Genomic DNA, 15,240 nt, shown 5'->3' with positions numbered 1-15,240 from the left:
AAAATCTTGTACCAGATAAAGTCAAATGAAAGGAGGGAATAGTATTTGAAAATAAAGTGACAAAGCTGGAGAGATAGTCCAGGAGTTAAGGCACTCACCTTACTGAATACAGAACCACCAGCTACACCAGGCATCACTCCTGATGATGGCAGAAATGGCTCCTGAGAACTACTGGGTTACAGGCCCAGCCCCCAAACAAGTAAATGAAGTAAATTATGGCTGCTTTTCCATTATAGTTAAAAATACAAACATTTCCCAGAGGTCCTGCTAGTCACACATTGGTCTGCATCTGAGTCAAAGTCAGTAAACAGGCAATTCCATTGGCATCAATATACCTGGCATGTTTGTCCCCGTCATCCATGAGAGGTAGGAGACAAGAGTACCTGCGGTATTGAGAGCCACCAATTTTGTCATGACTCTGCAGACACTTCCCCAGCCCAGAACTCACCCTGATTTCCTAGAGCACAATGAAAACATTGATCCACCCAGGCCCCAATTACTTAGAAGGAGGCTGATGGAATTGCACTGAGAAGTGGGTAAATCCGATACCAGAAGTTTCACTGCATAATTTTTTTGTATTTTGGGCCACACTTTGTAGTACTCAAGGGTTTATTCTTCACTCTGTGCTCAAGGATCACGCCTGGGGAGGCTCAGGGCGACCATTTGGGGTGCTAGGGATGGAACCCCAGCTGACCACATTCAAGACAAGTACCCTACCCACTGTACTCCTCTCCAGCTCACTGATTAAAATTTTTTTTTTTTTGTGCATAGTCACATCTGGTTGTGTTAAAGTCTTATTCCTGGCTCTGAGCTCAGGAATTGCTCCTGGCCTGAGTTCAAGAATTACTCTTGGTGGTGCTAGGGGACTGCTGCATGCAAGGCCTTATCCACTGTTCTGGCTCTCTGCACCCCAAAAGTTCCACCTTTACTAGCCTGGTCTTCAGCTACAGAGGAAGCGGCTGGGGATGTGGCTCCATTGGTTCTGCATGTGCCTAGCAAATGTGACCCCTGAGTGCAGAGGAGAGCTTGAGGCCCTAGTGACCCAGGGCACTGCTGGGTGTGGCCTATATAAAAACAAAAATTAAGCAAATATTAAGGACGATGCAAGGTTAATTATTACTCAGTGACATTTTGATCACCCATAGACCACAGATATGATGGTGGTTGTACATGGAGGTGCTTTAGCACTGAGCCTTGGTGTGTGGCAGGCAATATTATCTAGGTTTGTAGAGGATCCCTGTGATGTCTGCACAGTCATGAAATTCCCAATTAGCAAAATATTTTTCTCTAATTTGTTTTTGGAGGCCATACTTGGAGGTGCTCAGGTCTTACTCCTGACTCGTGCTCAGGGATCACTCCTGGTAGGCTCAGGGGGTGAGCTGGGACCCAGGATAAACAGGGACCAAGCCTGGATTGACCACATGCAAAGCAAAGCACCGTATTTCTCCAGCTATCTCCAGCATCCCAAACTCTGGGGTGGTTTATGGAGAGAGAAATTCATTAAAAAATTAAAAAATAGGGGCTGGAACAATAGCACAGCGGGTAGGGAACTTGCCTTGCACGCAGCTGATCTGGGTTCGATTCCCAGCATCCCAATTGGTCTCCCAAGCACCACCAGGAGTTATCCTGAGTGCCGAGCCAGGAGTTAACCCCTGTGCACCGCTGGGTGTGACCCCAAAAGAAATAAATAAAGAAATTTAGATGAGTTTAATAAATTAAAAGAAAAAATTATTTAAAATTTTTAAAAGAAAATAAAAAATATTAAAAAATAAAAATATTGTAATTTAGGAAGTTACAATAGTGGTTTACCTTTTCTGGGGTTTACCTTTTCTTGTTTGATGCTCACCAACCAAATCAACCCTGGTTTGATCTCTGGTACCCCATATGGTCCCCCTGAGTACCATCAGGTTTTTGTTTTTTTTTTGACATTTTGGGTCACACCTAGTGATGCACAGAGGTTAACTCCTGGCTCTGCACTCAGGAGTTTCCCCTGGTGGTCCTCAGGGGACCATATGGGATGCTGGGATTTGAACCCGGGTTGGCCAAGTGCAAGGCATATGCCCTACCCGCTGTGCAATCGCTCCAGCCCCAACCCCAGCCCCTGAGTACCACCAGGAATGATCCCTGGGAACAGATCCAGGAGTAAGCCCTGAGCACCGCTAGGTGTAGTTGCAGCACCCCTCCTTCCCAAATTAATCAGGGGAAAGCTGGAGCAGTAGTACAGCAGGCAAGGCACTTGCAGCAGACCCGAGTTCTATCCCTGGCATCGCATATGGTCCCTGTAGCTCACCATGAGTGATCACTGAGCATAAAGCCAGGAGTACACCCGGAGCATCACTAGGTGTGGCCCCCAAACAAAAACACAGCAACAACAACAAAACATCAATCAGAGGATAGTTCAGTGGTTTATAACCTAGTTTTCTTTCGGGCTGGGGGCGGGGCATAGTCTGTGATGATTTGGTGTTGAAACCGCGGTTGCCGTTCAGGGTGCTGCAGGCAATCCTCGGGCGCCACCTACTGGTCAGATAACTACAAGGCCCCAGCGCGGGGGATCAGGGATGTCCAAAGAGCAGCGATTTTGCTAAAACTAGAGCTTGGACATTGTGTTCTTACACAAGTTGAGAATTTCTCTCTCTCTCTCTGCCCCCCCTCTCTTTCCATCTCTCCATCTTCTCTCTCCCTCCCTCCCTCCCTTCCTTCCTTTCCCTTCCCTCCTTCCCTCCCTCTCGCCTTCATTTCCTCCCTTCCTCCCTCCCTCCCTCCCTCCCTCCCTCCCTCCCTCCCTTCCTTCCTTCCTTCCTTCCTTCCTTCCTTCCTTCCTTCCTTCCTTCCTTCCTTCCTTCCTTCCTTCCTCCCTCCCTCCCTCTCTCCCTTCCTTCCTCCCTCCCTCTCTCCCTTCCTTCCTTCCTTCCTTCCTTCCTTCCTTCCTTCCTTCCTTCCTTCCTTCCTTCCTTCCTTCCTTCCTTCCTTCCTTCCTTCCTTCCTTCCTTCCTCCCTCCCTCCCTCTCTCCCTTCCTTCCTCCCTCCCTCTCTCCCTTCCTTCCTTCCTTCCTTCCTTCCTTCCTTCCTTCCTTCCTTCCTTCCTTCCTTCCTCCCTCCCTCCCTCTCTCCCTTCCTTCCTCCCTCCCTCTCTCCCTTCCTTCCTTCCTTCCTTCCTTCCTTCCTTCCTTCCTTCCTTCCTTCCTTCCTTCCTTCCTTCCTCCCTCCCTCTCTCCCTCCCTCCCTTCCTTCCTTCCTTCCTTCCTTCCTTCCTTCCTTCCTTCCTTCCTTCCTTCCTCCCTTCCTTCCTTCCTTCCTTCCTTCCTCCCTTCCTCCCTCCCTCTCTCCCTCCCTCCCTTCCTTCCTTCCTTCCTTCCTTCCTTCCTTCCTTCCTTCCTTCCTTCCTTCCTTCCTTCCTCCCTCCCTCCCTCCCTCCCTCCCTCCCTCCCTCCCTCCCTCCCTCCCTTCCTTCCTTCCTTCCTTCCTTCCTTCCTTCCTTCCTTCCTTCCTTCCTTCCTTCCTTCTTTCCTTCATCTCCCCTTCCTTTCCTTTCCCTCTTCCTTTTGTTGGAACACACCCGACACTGCTCAGAAGTTAGAATTTTTAAGTCAGGGACACAAACCAAAAAAAAAAAAACCCAAATATGTAGTTTAATAGCACCATTTGCTAAGAAGCTTTACTTTTATTATTTGGTTTTGAAACCACACTTGGAGGATAGGACCAGGAGGTGGGAGGGGGGAGAGAGGGGGGAGGAGAGGGAGGGAGGGAGAGAGACAGAGACAGAGACACAGAGAGATAGAGACAGAGACACAGAGAGGGACAGAGAGACATAGAGAGAGAGAGAGAGGGGAAAGAGACAGAGAGAAAGAGAGAGAGAGGGAGAGAGAGAGAGAGAGAGAAAGAGAGAGAGAGTGCTCAGGGAATGCCCAGGGTAAACGGTTCTTTTGGTTTGGGGGCCAACACCCCATCCCACCCCACACCTTACAGTGCTCAGGGCTTACCCCTGTCACGACAATAAGGGACCACACCTGGTGGGGTTTGGGGGACCACATGTGGCACCGGGGATAAAACCTGGGTCATCTGTGTGCAAGGCAAATACTCTCCCCGTAGTCCTATGGCTCTGGCCCTGTCAGCAGCTAGGAGAATGCGCAGACAGGATCAGAATACCAGCTGTCTAGTGAAGCAGGCTAATAGGCTTCTGTGGCAAAATGTATGAATCTACAGATGTTGAGGTACGATGACGGACACCTGAGATGATTCTAATATTATAAGCCAATGTTATTTCCAATTAAATAATTATTTATGAATCTGCAGAGTGTTCCAGGTGGAGGTCAGCTGCAGAGCATCTGCTCAGAGGCGTGTAAATCCTTGCTGGCAATTCAAGCGCAAACACTTCTATAGTAGAAATTTTATTTCCATTCATAAAATATATCACTAAATAGCTGAAAAAGGTACAATTATTTTAAAACATAGATTTAAAAAAATCATATTAGCTTCTCCTTAGCAAAATGCTTTTGTTTCTCACATATTTACAAGAATATACGAGACGTTCAGACATAATTCCCACTCAAGCCTGCCTGAGAAAGCCTTTGGAGTTGGCAGGTGCTCCAGGGAAAGTTCATTATCAACTCTTCCTGCTTTATGCAAAGGATGATTTGATTTTTACAAAAATTCCTTTGAAAACAAGAGTAAATATGGAGAGCTTCTAGAGAAGAGTCCAGCAAAGCAGCAGTTGAGAATATATATATGTATATGTATACACACATATATATATTTCTTTGATGAAATCAATCTTGTTTTGGTAATCTACAGCTGGTTTAGGGGCTCTGGGGAGGGTGGACAAAGAAGATGAAGCCCTTAAGACTATGTTGTTTCTCTATGAATCTTCAGTGTGGGCCTGGGGAGAGGGTAGTCCTGAGTTCACCTCTCTGCTGAACGGCCTCCTGTTTTGGTAGACAGAGGAACGCTCCGAAATATGCCCGTCCATGCTCTCGTACATCTAGATGGGGAAGAAACACATCTTATGAAGAATGGCCTGCTGTGTGTCTGTATAGCACATTATCACCTATTTTTAAATTTTTATTTTATTTAATTAAATCATTTATTTTTCATTTGGGGGCCACACCCAGGGGTTCTCAAGGTTTACTCTTGGCTCTCTGCCCTCAAGGTAGGCTCAGGGGACCAGATAGGATGCCAGTGATTGAACTCAGGTCAGCTGTGTGCAAGGCAAATAGCCTACCCACTGCACTATCACTGCACTACCCACTGACAATCAACATTTGGAGGGAGCGGAATTTTGGGGTCACATCTGGCAGTTCTCAGAGCTTAGTCCTAGCTCTGCACTCAGGGATCACTCATGGGAGGGTTTGGGGACCATATGGGGTGCTGTGGATTGAACATTGCTACATGCAAAGCGAGGGCCATCCCTGCTATACTACTGCTGCAGTCCTATTATCATCTATTTTAACAATGCGTCAGTTTAAAGGGGGGTAAGCAGGGGGCAGGTGCTGCTAGGGATTGAACTCAGGGCCTCATACATGCAAGGCAAGTGCTCTATCACTGAGCTATATCCCCAGTCCTTTAGTCTATATATTAACTGGCAAAACAATTTTGGTTCTTCTAGATGAATTTGAACACTATATTTTATTTTCTGCCTTTTGTTTGTTGAGGTCCATACTCATAGGTGTTTCAAGGTGACTCCAAGCTTGGTACCTGTGGGAGTCTCTCTGGAGTGCTTGGGGACCAGATGGTACCGGCCATCAAACCTGGGCCTCCTGCATGCCAAGCCTGCACTCAGCCCATCAGGCTCTCTTGGTTCCTTTTTCAAGTAAACCTTGGCTCAGGAATCACTCCTGGCAGTGCTCAGGGGACTATATGAGATGCTGTGGCTAGAACCCCGGTTGGCTGCAGGCAAGGCAAGTGCCCTCCCCACTGCTGTACTATTGCTCCAGCCCCAATACTGCTATTTCTTTAGGTGATTTCTGTTGGTTCTATTCCTCTCTCAGTGCTTGAGGGTTGCTCCCTGTGGTTCTCAGGGTACCTTGCTGTGCCATGGATGGGACTTGGCCTGCCACATGCAAAGCCTGCAGCATGCACTTGTTTGAGTCCTCTCTCAAAGGGCTCAGAGAGCTGTGACTGCGATAAGGCCATTTCATTTCTGCTCTATGGATTTGGGGGCTTTTAAAATTTTTTTCTGGGTGAATTCTCATTTCCCTGCTTTAAAGCATGTGACTGTGGCCTGAACGATGACCAACTTTATTTTGAAGTTCTCTTTCTTTCTTTTTTTTTTCTTTTTGGGTCACACCCGGCAATGCACAGGGGTTACTCCTGGTTCTACACTCAGGAATTACTCCTGGTGGTGCTTAGGGGACCATATGGGATGCTGGGATTCGAACCCGGGTCGGCCGCGTGCAAGGCAAACGCCCTACCCGCTGTGCTATCACTCCAGCCCCTGAAGTTCTCTTTCTTAAATAGTTTTATTTCTTGTCATTCCCCCCACCTTTTTTTTTCTTTTTGGGTCACACCCGGCAATGCACAGGGGTTACTCCTGGTTCTACACTCAGGAATTACTCCTGGTGGTGCTCAGGGGACCATATGGGATACTGGGGTTTGAACCCGGGTCGGTCATGTGCAAGGCAAACGCCCTACCTGTTGCGCTATCACTCCAGCCCCCCCCCCAACTTTTTTCTTTTTGTAATTCCATGAAAACTGTTTCTCTCTTTCCATTTTGATGGACTGATCATGGTTCCTTCGCTTTCTGTACTGAACCCAAGCTCATAGATTTACTTTTTAAAAAAATTTTTATTGAATCACCGTGAGATAGTTACAAGCTTTCATGTTTGGGTTACAATCACACAATGATCAAACACCGATCCCTCCACCAGTGCACATTCCCCATCACCAATATCCCCAGTATACCCCCCTTTCCCACCCTCCCCCTGCCTCCATGGCAGACAATATTCCCCATACTCTCTCTCTACTTTTGGGCATTATGACTTGGTTATCATGTTTGGCCCATTATCTACTTTCGGCACACATCTCCCATCCCGACTGATTCCTCCAGCCATCATTTTCTCAGTGATCCCTTCTCTATTACATCTGCCTTCTCTCCTCCGCTCATGAAGCAGGCTTCCAGCTATGGGGAAATCCTCCTGGCCCTTGTATCTACTGTCCTTCGGTGTCAGCCTCCTGTGATGTTATTCTATACTCCACAAATGAGTGCAGTACTTCTTTGTATGTTCCTCTCTTTCTGACTCATTTCACTTAGCATGATACTCTCCATGTCTATCCATTTATAAGCAAATTTCATGACTTCATCTCTCTTAACAGCTGCATAGTATTCCATTGTGTAGATGTACCAAAGTTTCTTTAACCAGTTATCTGTTCTAGGGCAGATAACTGGGTTGTTTCCAGATTTTGGCTATTGTGAACAGTGCTGCAATGAACATATAGGTACAGATGTCATTTCTACTATGCTCTGGTTTCTCTTCAGATTGTATAAATCTTTCACCTTTTACTTGTTTGTTTTTATGTCACATACAGCAACCAGAGGTTACTGCTGGTTCTGCACTCAGGAATTACTCCTGGCAGTGCTCAGAGGAGCCTGCAGGATGCCTGGCATTGAACCAGGGTCTGCTGCATACAAGGCAGTACTTGTAGGTTCGGTTTTATCTTTCTGTTTTACTAGGGTCAGACTTGCCTCTTGAACATCCACCCTGACCCGACTTTCTTATAACCCTGTAACTGCCCTCATGGCAGGACTTCAGAAGAACCCAGCAGGCCTCTTCTTCCCTCTATAGAAAGCTCTTCTCTGATTTTGCTTTTGCAAGGGTCCTTCCTTATGGGTTTTCCCTCTTTGCTCCCAACTTAACTGTTACATTGTCTCAGGGATTTTCCACTGTGTCTGTCCACAGAGATCTCCTGCCTTGAAGAGCAATGCTGGCCTTGGCTCATTTTGCTTGTTTGTTTCTTCAGTTTGCGGTCACAACTGGCTGTGCTCAGGGCTGACTATTGGCTCTGTGCTCAGGGCTCACCCCTGGAGGTGCTCAGGGCTTACCCTTGGCTCTGTGCTTAGGGATCACTCCTGGAGGGGCTTGGGAAATCTGGGTTGACTGCGTGTAAGGCAAGTAACTTACCAACTTACCGTCTCTCTCGTTCCTCTTTATTTTGGGGGGAAGAGAGCTTACAGAAGGTGGTGCTCAAGAGCTACTCCCTGCTTGGTGCTTACAGGTCCCCCCTCAGTGAGTGAGTGAGTCAGGTGCCCTGCATGCAGGGCATGTGCTCAGCCTGTTGCACTCTGTTTGGCACCAGAGTGCCCTTCTCCTTCTCCTTCCGTGAGAGGGTTACTGGCTTATTCCTGGCTCTGCACCCAGGAATCACTCCTGGTGAGCTCAGGGAACCTTCTGGGATGCCGGGTATCGAGCCAGCTGGACTGTGTGCAAGGCCAATGCCCTACATGCTGTACTACCACTCTGGCCTCTGATCTGGGTCTTTAAGACAAATACTAAAGCATACTTTTTCCATTTGCAATTCTACATTTTTTTTCTTTTTGGGTCACACCCAGCGGTGCTCAGGGGTTACTCCTGGCTCTGCACTCAGGAATTACTCCTGGCAGTGCTTGGGGGACCATATGGGGTGCTGGGAATTGAACCCGGGTCGGCCGTGTGCAAGGCAAACACCCTACCCTCTGTGCTATTGCTCCAGCCCCTAAAATTATTCCATTCTTTCCCCTCAAACAGCTCATTCTTTTCCTCTCCAGCACTTCATTCAATTTATCTGATGGTTCAAAGGTGCAAGAGCCTATAAGTTCCTTGGACGGTTTCCTATAATGCAGGGGGCAGGGGGGCTTGGACAACATCTGGAGATGCTCAGGGGCTATTTCTGGCTCCAAACTCAGGAATTATTCCTTATGATACTAAAGGGACCATATGAGATACCGGGGACTGAGCCTGAGTCAGTTGCATGCAAGGCAAGGGCCATACCTAAGTTTGGACTGCCAGGACTGATTCCTAAGTGCAAAGCCAGGACTAGCCCCTGAACATTGTTGGTTGTGGCCCAGAATCTCCCCTCCCCTCCAAAAAAGTGTGTTTGCTGAGAGGCACAGAGAGATAGCTCAGCAGGTAAGGTGCTTGCTCTGCATGCGGCTGACCTGGGTTCAATCCTCAGCACACCCATATGGTCTCCTGAACCCACCAGGAGTGACCCTCGAGCTCAGATCTAGGAGAAAGTTCTGAGTACCACTGGATATGACTCAGAAACAAACAAAAAGGGGAAAAAAGGATATTTGTTGATTCCATATTTCAGACCAAGAAAGTGAAGTCTTCCTCTCTCAAGATTGAATGACTTCATCAAGCCATATGAGAAATCAATGATGAAAGGCCAAAGGTGGCCCAAAGGGCTGGGGTGTTCCTTTGCCTTGGGAATATCAGGTTTGATAGCCAGCACAGTATGGCTCTTGTGGCATCCCAGGTGTACTCCTACCCAATTAGAGAAAGAAATGAGGGAGTCAAGATTTGAACAGGGGGGCCGGAGCGATAGTACAGCAGGTAGGGTATTTGCCTTGCAGGCAGTCAACTCAGGTTTGATCCCCAGCATTCCATATGGTCCCCCAAGCAATACCAGGAGTAATTCCTGAGTGCAGAGTCATAAGTAACCCACAAGCATTGCCAGGTGTAGGTGTAACCCAAAAAGCCAAAAGAAAAAAAAAAAGAAGATTTGAACAGGGATATTATTCCTGTAGACACACTACACCAGGTCATGTGGATGGCTCAGTAGCGCATTTTACAGGAATATGAGAAACAGCCTTGGAGAAGTTAAGTGACTTGCTACTGCAGAAAGAGTTATTAGAAGGTAGAAGAGTACTCGTTCTCTGCCCAGACGAAACCCGGAGCAGCCACACACGAACGGCTCCTCTGCTCCTAAAACACCATGATCCCGGAGGCCTACTAACTACTTTCGGCACCCAGCAGCTTCTTACATAAATGCCTCTAGACTGTGAGCTGAGTGTGACCCCATGCCACCCCAAGAGGGGAAAGGTTTTTCTCTCTTGGCCTTTCCTTTTCACAGCGGCAGCAGCGGTGGCAGTGGCCGAGTGGCGACTGCCATCTTATAGAGCCCACTAACCGGAAGTACGAACTTGCAGTGATGCAACTTCTGGCAGAAATTTCTCTGGACTTAATTACTAAAATACCAGAAATCAGGGCTGGAGCGATAGCACAGTGGGTAGGGCATTTGCCTTGCACGCGGCCGACCTGGGTTTAATTCCCAGCATCCCATATGTTCCCCTGAGCACCACCAGGGGTGATTCCTGAGTGCAGAGCCAGGAGTAACCCTTGTGCATCTCCAGGTGTGACCCAAAAAACAAACAAAAATAAATGAAAATAAAAAAAATACCAGAAATCCAAAACTGTGTGGCCATGACAGCAGCCGTGCGACCTCATATACTCTTCATTCTCAGCAATGGAAAACAAATATTCAAATGATGCCTTTTCAGCAGGTTTGATTGTTGGGGGAAAATTCCAAATAATAATAGTGAGTTTTCTGTTGAAATATTGAATGTAATCAAAGTATGTAGAGAGTAAAGTGATGATCATTAGCCACACAGGTGGAGGGGGTGGTATGGGAGGTATACTGGGGTTGTTGTTGGTGGAACATGTGCACTGGTGAAGGGATGAGGGCTTGATCATTGTATGAATGAGACTTAAACCTGAAGCAATAATACAGCAGGTACAGCATTTGCTTTGCACGCAGCCAACCCGGGTTCAATCTCCAGCATCCCATATGGTCCCCCAGCATCGCCAGGAGTAATTCCTGAGTGCAGAGCCAGGAGTAACCCCTGAGCGTCGCTGGGTGTGACCCAAAAATCAAAACAACAACAACAAAAAAACAGCTAAGACAAACTATGGTCAGGAAGAAAGTGGTATGTTTGACTCTTAGGAAGCAGACCTTAAGTACTGTTTCTTCTTTTTTTTTTTCTCTTTGGGTCACACCCGGCGATGCACAGGGGTTACTCCTGGCTCATGTACTTAGGAATTACTCCTGGTGGTGCACAGGGGACCATATGGGATGCTGGGAATCATCCTTGGTCAGCTGCGTGCAAAGCAAACGCCCTGCTCACTGGCTCCAGCCCCAGACCTTAAGTATTCTGAATGTTTGCTTTCCTTCATAACAGTGTTTCTTAATCTAAGTGCTAATACATACCGCTTCTTCTGCATCTGCCAACTGACATCCTAAAAATGAAGTTAGATGAGGGAAGGAAGGTCGCTTTCTTGAGTCAAAAGCCCAGCAGGATTGCATCACAAAGTATCTATAAAGCAAGAGATCAAGAATCAAGGTGAGGAAATCCACATGTAGCAAAAAAGACAACTTTCCACCAAATACAGCATCATTACTTGTTGGGAGAGAAACTTAGAACATTTGTTTTGTGTTCCTTCTAGAATTTGATCAGAAAGGACAAATCAGCTCTTTCCTATGGAGGATACAGTGAGAAACTGGCCCTCCTAATGGGTTCGACCAAGTTTCTGGATTAATTGATAAGATTTTGGCATTTTATTTTCTACTCCTAGTACTTGAAGAGAAGTAGGAAATTCTGTTTTCAGTTTGCTTACTATGACAAGAAGAACTAAAGCCTTTCTTATCAAGCCAATTAAAACTTGGTCTCCTAATCATACTTTCCCAATAGATTTCTAAAATGATTCTGAGTTCTTGGAAATAAGTTACAAAGTCAATGCAATATTTAATGTTTACTTTGCTTAGAAGTCTCAAATTACCTCCACAATACATATAAATATAATGTAAATATAAATGTAAAGGTATATAAAAAATCTGAGTAAAAATCATGTTTAGCATAAAGGTGAACAGTATTTCCCTTAGTGCCTGGAGAAACTGTCTCCATGTAAGAATAATTCTGCTTCTTCTGGGTTTACAAACTCCCATTTCTATGGTAGCTTCTCAAAGCGGGAAATCTCCAACTCATGAAGATCACAGACCAGCATACTTTTGAGGTGCAACTTGAGCCTTGAGCAGGCCAGCAGCGTCTTTGTGCCACCCCCACCCCTGCCCCTCCGCTTCCATTCTTCCATACTCTTATCACCTCAATGCAAATGGAAGCTACACAATGAATTGCAAAGCCTTCTCTATTAATAATTTAAGATGAAAAGAAAAAGCCCAGCAGATTTAGTTTCAGGTGGCAGAAGTGGTAGGAGGGTTTACCGAATCACCTTTGTTCTTAATACATAATGACTTTGGCCTTCCAAGGATCACTCGTTAAAAGATCAAAATCCAGAAATTTCTAGGTTGTAACTGTAATCGTAAGACTTGTTAGTAACCTGGATGATAATTACAGGACCAACTCACCCTATGAATATAATTACTCTGCTATGAGCAGTCAACCTGCTTGGGTGCAGGTGAGGCCATGGAGCAGGCAGAGACAGGGTCCAATCTGACCATGTCCAGACATGGCCAGGCTGTTGCTGAATCATTACACAGCAATCACACATTCACAGCCACACACAAACATAGTTGGCTTCTCTACATGCAACAGTCAAGGAACAAGCATGAGGATGGTAGATAAGATATTTACTCAGATGAATGTAGGACTATATCTACATGTGACTCCAGGCTGTATGTACCATAGTACAGTGTGTAGGGTGCTTGCCTTGCAAGCGGTCAACCAGGGTTCACTCCCTGACACCCCATATTGTTGGTTCCCTGAGCCCACCAGGACAGATCCCTGAGTGCACAGCCAGGAACAAGACTTGGGTTTGACACAAAAACCAAAGAGGAAAAAATGATTGGGGCCAGAGAGATAGCGCATTCAGTTGGGTGTTTGTCTTGCATGTGGCCGACCCTAGCTTAATCTCCGGAATCCTGTATCCCAAGTCCTGCAGAAGTGATCCCTGAGCACAGAGCCAGGAAGTAAATACTGAAAACTACCTGCATGTAGCCCCAGCAGGATTGAAACAAAACAAAAAAATTAAAATTAGAGCACATATTATTTATGATCTATTACATGTTTGGAACATAACTGTTGCCTTACCTAAGACTTCCTTGTCTTCAAAGTATATGTACAGACTAATGGAATATAATTGAGTACCCAGAATTAAATCCTAACATGGAAATAAGTTACAAAGTCAATGAAATATTTAATGTTTACTTTGCTTAATTTACAATGATGGAAGAGACCAAGAATAAAAAGGAGAGAAGAAATTTTCTTCAACAAATGATGCCAGGAAAACTGAAGAGTGGAATGCAATAGAATGAAACTGAACTACTATCTCACCCATGCACAGAAGTTAACTCAAAAGGGATCAAGGACTTGGATGTGAGAGCCAGAACCATAAGATACATGGAAGAAAGAACAGGAAATACATTTTCTGATATTGTATCAGTGGTGTCTTTAGAAGTTGAGCACCTCTGGCTAGGGAAACAAAAGCAAAAATGAACAAATGAAATTGCATCAAAAATAAAAAAGCTTGTGCACAGTGAAAGATACTAGCAATAAAACAAGGTATTCCACTGAATAGAGAAAATACTAGCACAGTATACTTTGAACAAGGGTTGTGGATATACAGGGAACTCTCAAAACTCAACAAGTAAATAACCCATCCAAACTTGGGGGAAAAAGCTGAATTCCTTTCCAAAGAAGATAGTCAGCTAACCAACAGGCACATAAAAAAGAATATTGATTCTCATTGATTCAGGGAAATGCAAATTCAAATAAAAATATCACACCTGTGAAAATGACCTACTTTGAAAAGACCAGATGGTAGATGTAGTAATTTTGTACCGCAATACTATAAATGTTAACACTATTAAAACCACATTTTCTAAGATGTGTTTTTTTTAAAAAATTAATTATATATAAAAAAGAAAAAGAGGAGCTGGAGTGATAGCACGGCGGTAGGGCATTTGCCTTGCACTTGGCAGGCCCGGGTTTGATTCCCAGCATCCCACATGATACCCCAAGCACCGCCAGGAGTAATTCCTGAGTGAAGAGCCAGGAGTAACCCCTGTGCATTGCCAGTGTGACCCAGAAAGCAAAAAAAGAAGAAGAAAAGGATAGAAATAAGTTGCTGGAAGGAGGAAATGTGGAGAAAAAGGAACCCTCAGATTCTGTCAATGGGAATACAAACTGGTTCAGTTTCTATGAAACCAGTTTGTAGATGCTTCAAAAAAAAATAAGAACAGAACTTCCAGATGAGTCAGCATTTGACTCCTAGATTTCTATCCCAAGAATAGTTAAAAACTAGTTTGAAAAGATACATGCACAGCTAAGTTCACTGAACTGCCATCTACAGTAGCCAAGATCTAAAAACAACCTGAGAGTCCAAAAGCAGGATAAATCAGAGTTGTGGTACATATATAGACTGTATTAGATGACCATTCAGCTCTGCAAAAAACAGAACATTATGCTGTTAGCTGCATACATCATGGATGGAACTGGAGAGAGGTAAACTAAGAAAAATAAGTTAGAAGAAGATAGACACATTCTGAATGATCACACATATGGTCATTCAGCAAGGGAGCAGACAAAAATTAATGAAAACAAATCCTTAAACTCTGACCACAGAACTGAGGGTACCAAAGGGTGATGAGAGAAGAGGGGGGGTCCAAGAGGAGTGGGGGGTGGTGGTGGGGCCTATTGACATTTTGGTGGCGTTGTGATAACATAAACACGAAGGGCCTTGAATGTAACCCTAAAACATACACAGTCACATCAAAGAGTTTCGAATAGTTTTCAACAATCAGTCTGTGGACTGCTGGTGTTTTCAAGCTAAAAGGCTGCAAACTACTGATCTACCAAAGTGGTTTTTTTTTTTTTTTAGCTTTTTGGGTCACACCTGGCGATGCACAGGGGTTATTCCTGGCTCTGCATTCAGGAATTACTCCTGACGGTGCTCAGGGGACCATATGGGATGCTGGGATTTGAACCCGGGTTGGCCGAGTGCAAGGCAAACGCCCTACCCACTGTGCTATCGCTCCAGCCCCCTACCAAAGTGTTTTTTAACTGCTAGTCCTGGGCTCAGATTTTGAAAGGCTGAAGATCACTGCTGTAACCCAGCGGTGCCTCAGTAAAGATAAAAAAGACAACCTTTTCTGGCAGAACAAATGATCATTTTGAGAATGGAGAATGATCAGTGGCACAACTGATCATTCTCTATTTTGAAATTCCATTCTCCATCGTTTATTATATCTGCCCCTAATTTTTTTCCAAGATTCTGTCCATTCTTACTCAGCTTTTTTCCCTCATATTTCCCAATA

The 15,240-nt window shown here is 45.4% G+C and overlaps 1 protein-coding gene across 1 annotated transcript in view; it reads right to left on the bottom strand.

The window, feature by feature from the left end:
- Positions 1-4,372: 4,372 nt before the first annotated feature.
- FLT3 (fms related receptor tyrosine kinase 3) overlaps positions 4,373-15,240 on the bottom strand; it is a 107,007-nt gene continuing 96,139 nt past the window's right edge. Inside the window, exons 23-24 of the mRNA XM_012931837.2 lie at positions 11,179-11,284; positions 4,373-4,978 (exon numbers count right to left, since the gene is read on the bottom strand). Coding sequence (XP_012787291.2) covers positions 4,856-4,978; positions 11,179-11,284 — 229 coding nt within the window. The 3' untranslated portion in view covers positions 4,373-4,855. The remainder of the gene's footprint in view (positions 4,979-11,178; positions 11,285-15,240) is intronic.

The sequence above is a fragment of the Sorex araneus genome, chromosome 1 (genome assembly GCF_027595985.1).
Source record: "Sorex araneus isolate mSorAra2 chromosome 1, mSorAra2.pri, whole genome shotgun sequence".
NCBI classification, from domain to species: Eukaryota; Metazoa; Chordata; class Mammalia; order Eulipotyphla; family Soricidae; genus Sorex; species Sorex araneus.
This window is presented reverse-complemented; position numbering and strand designations above follow the sequence as displayed.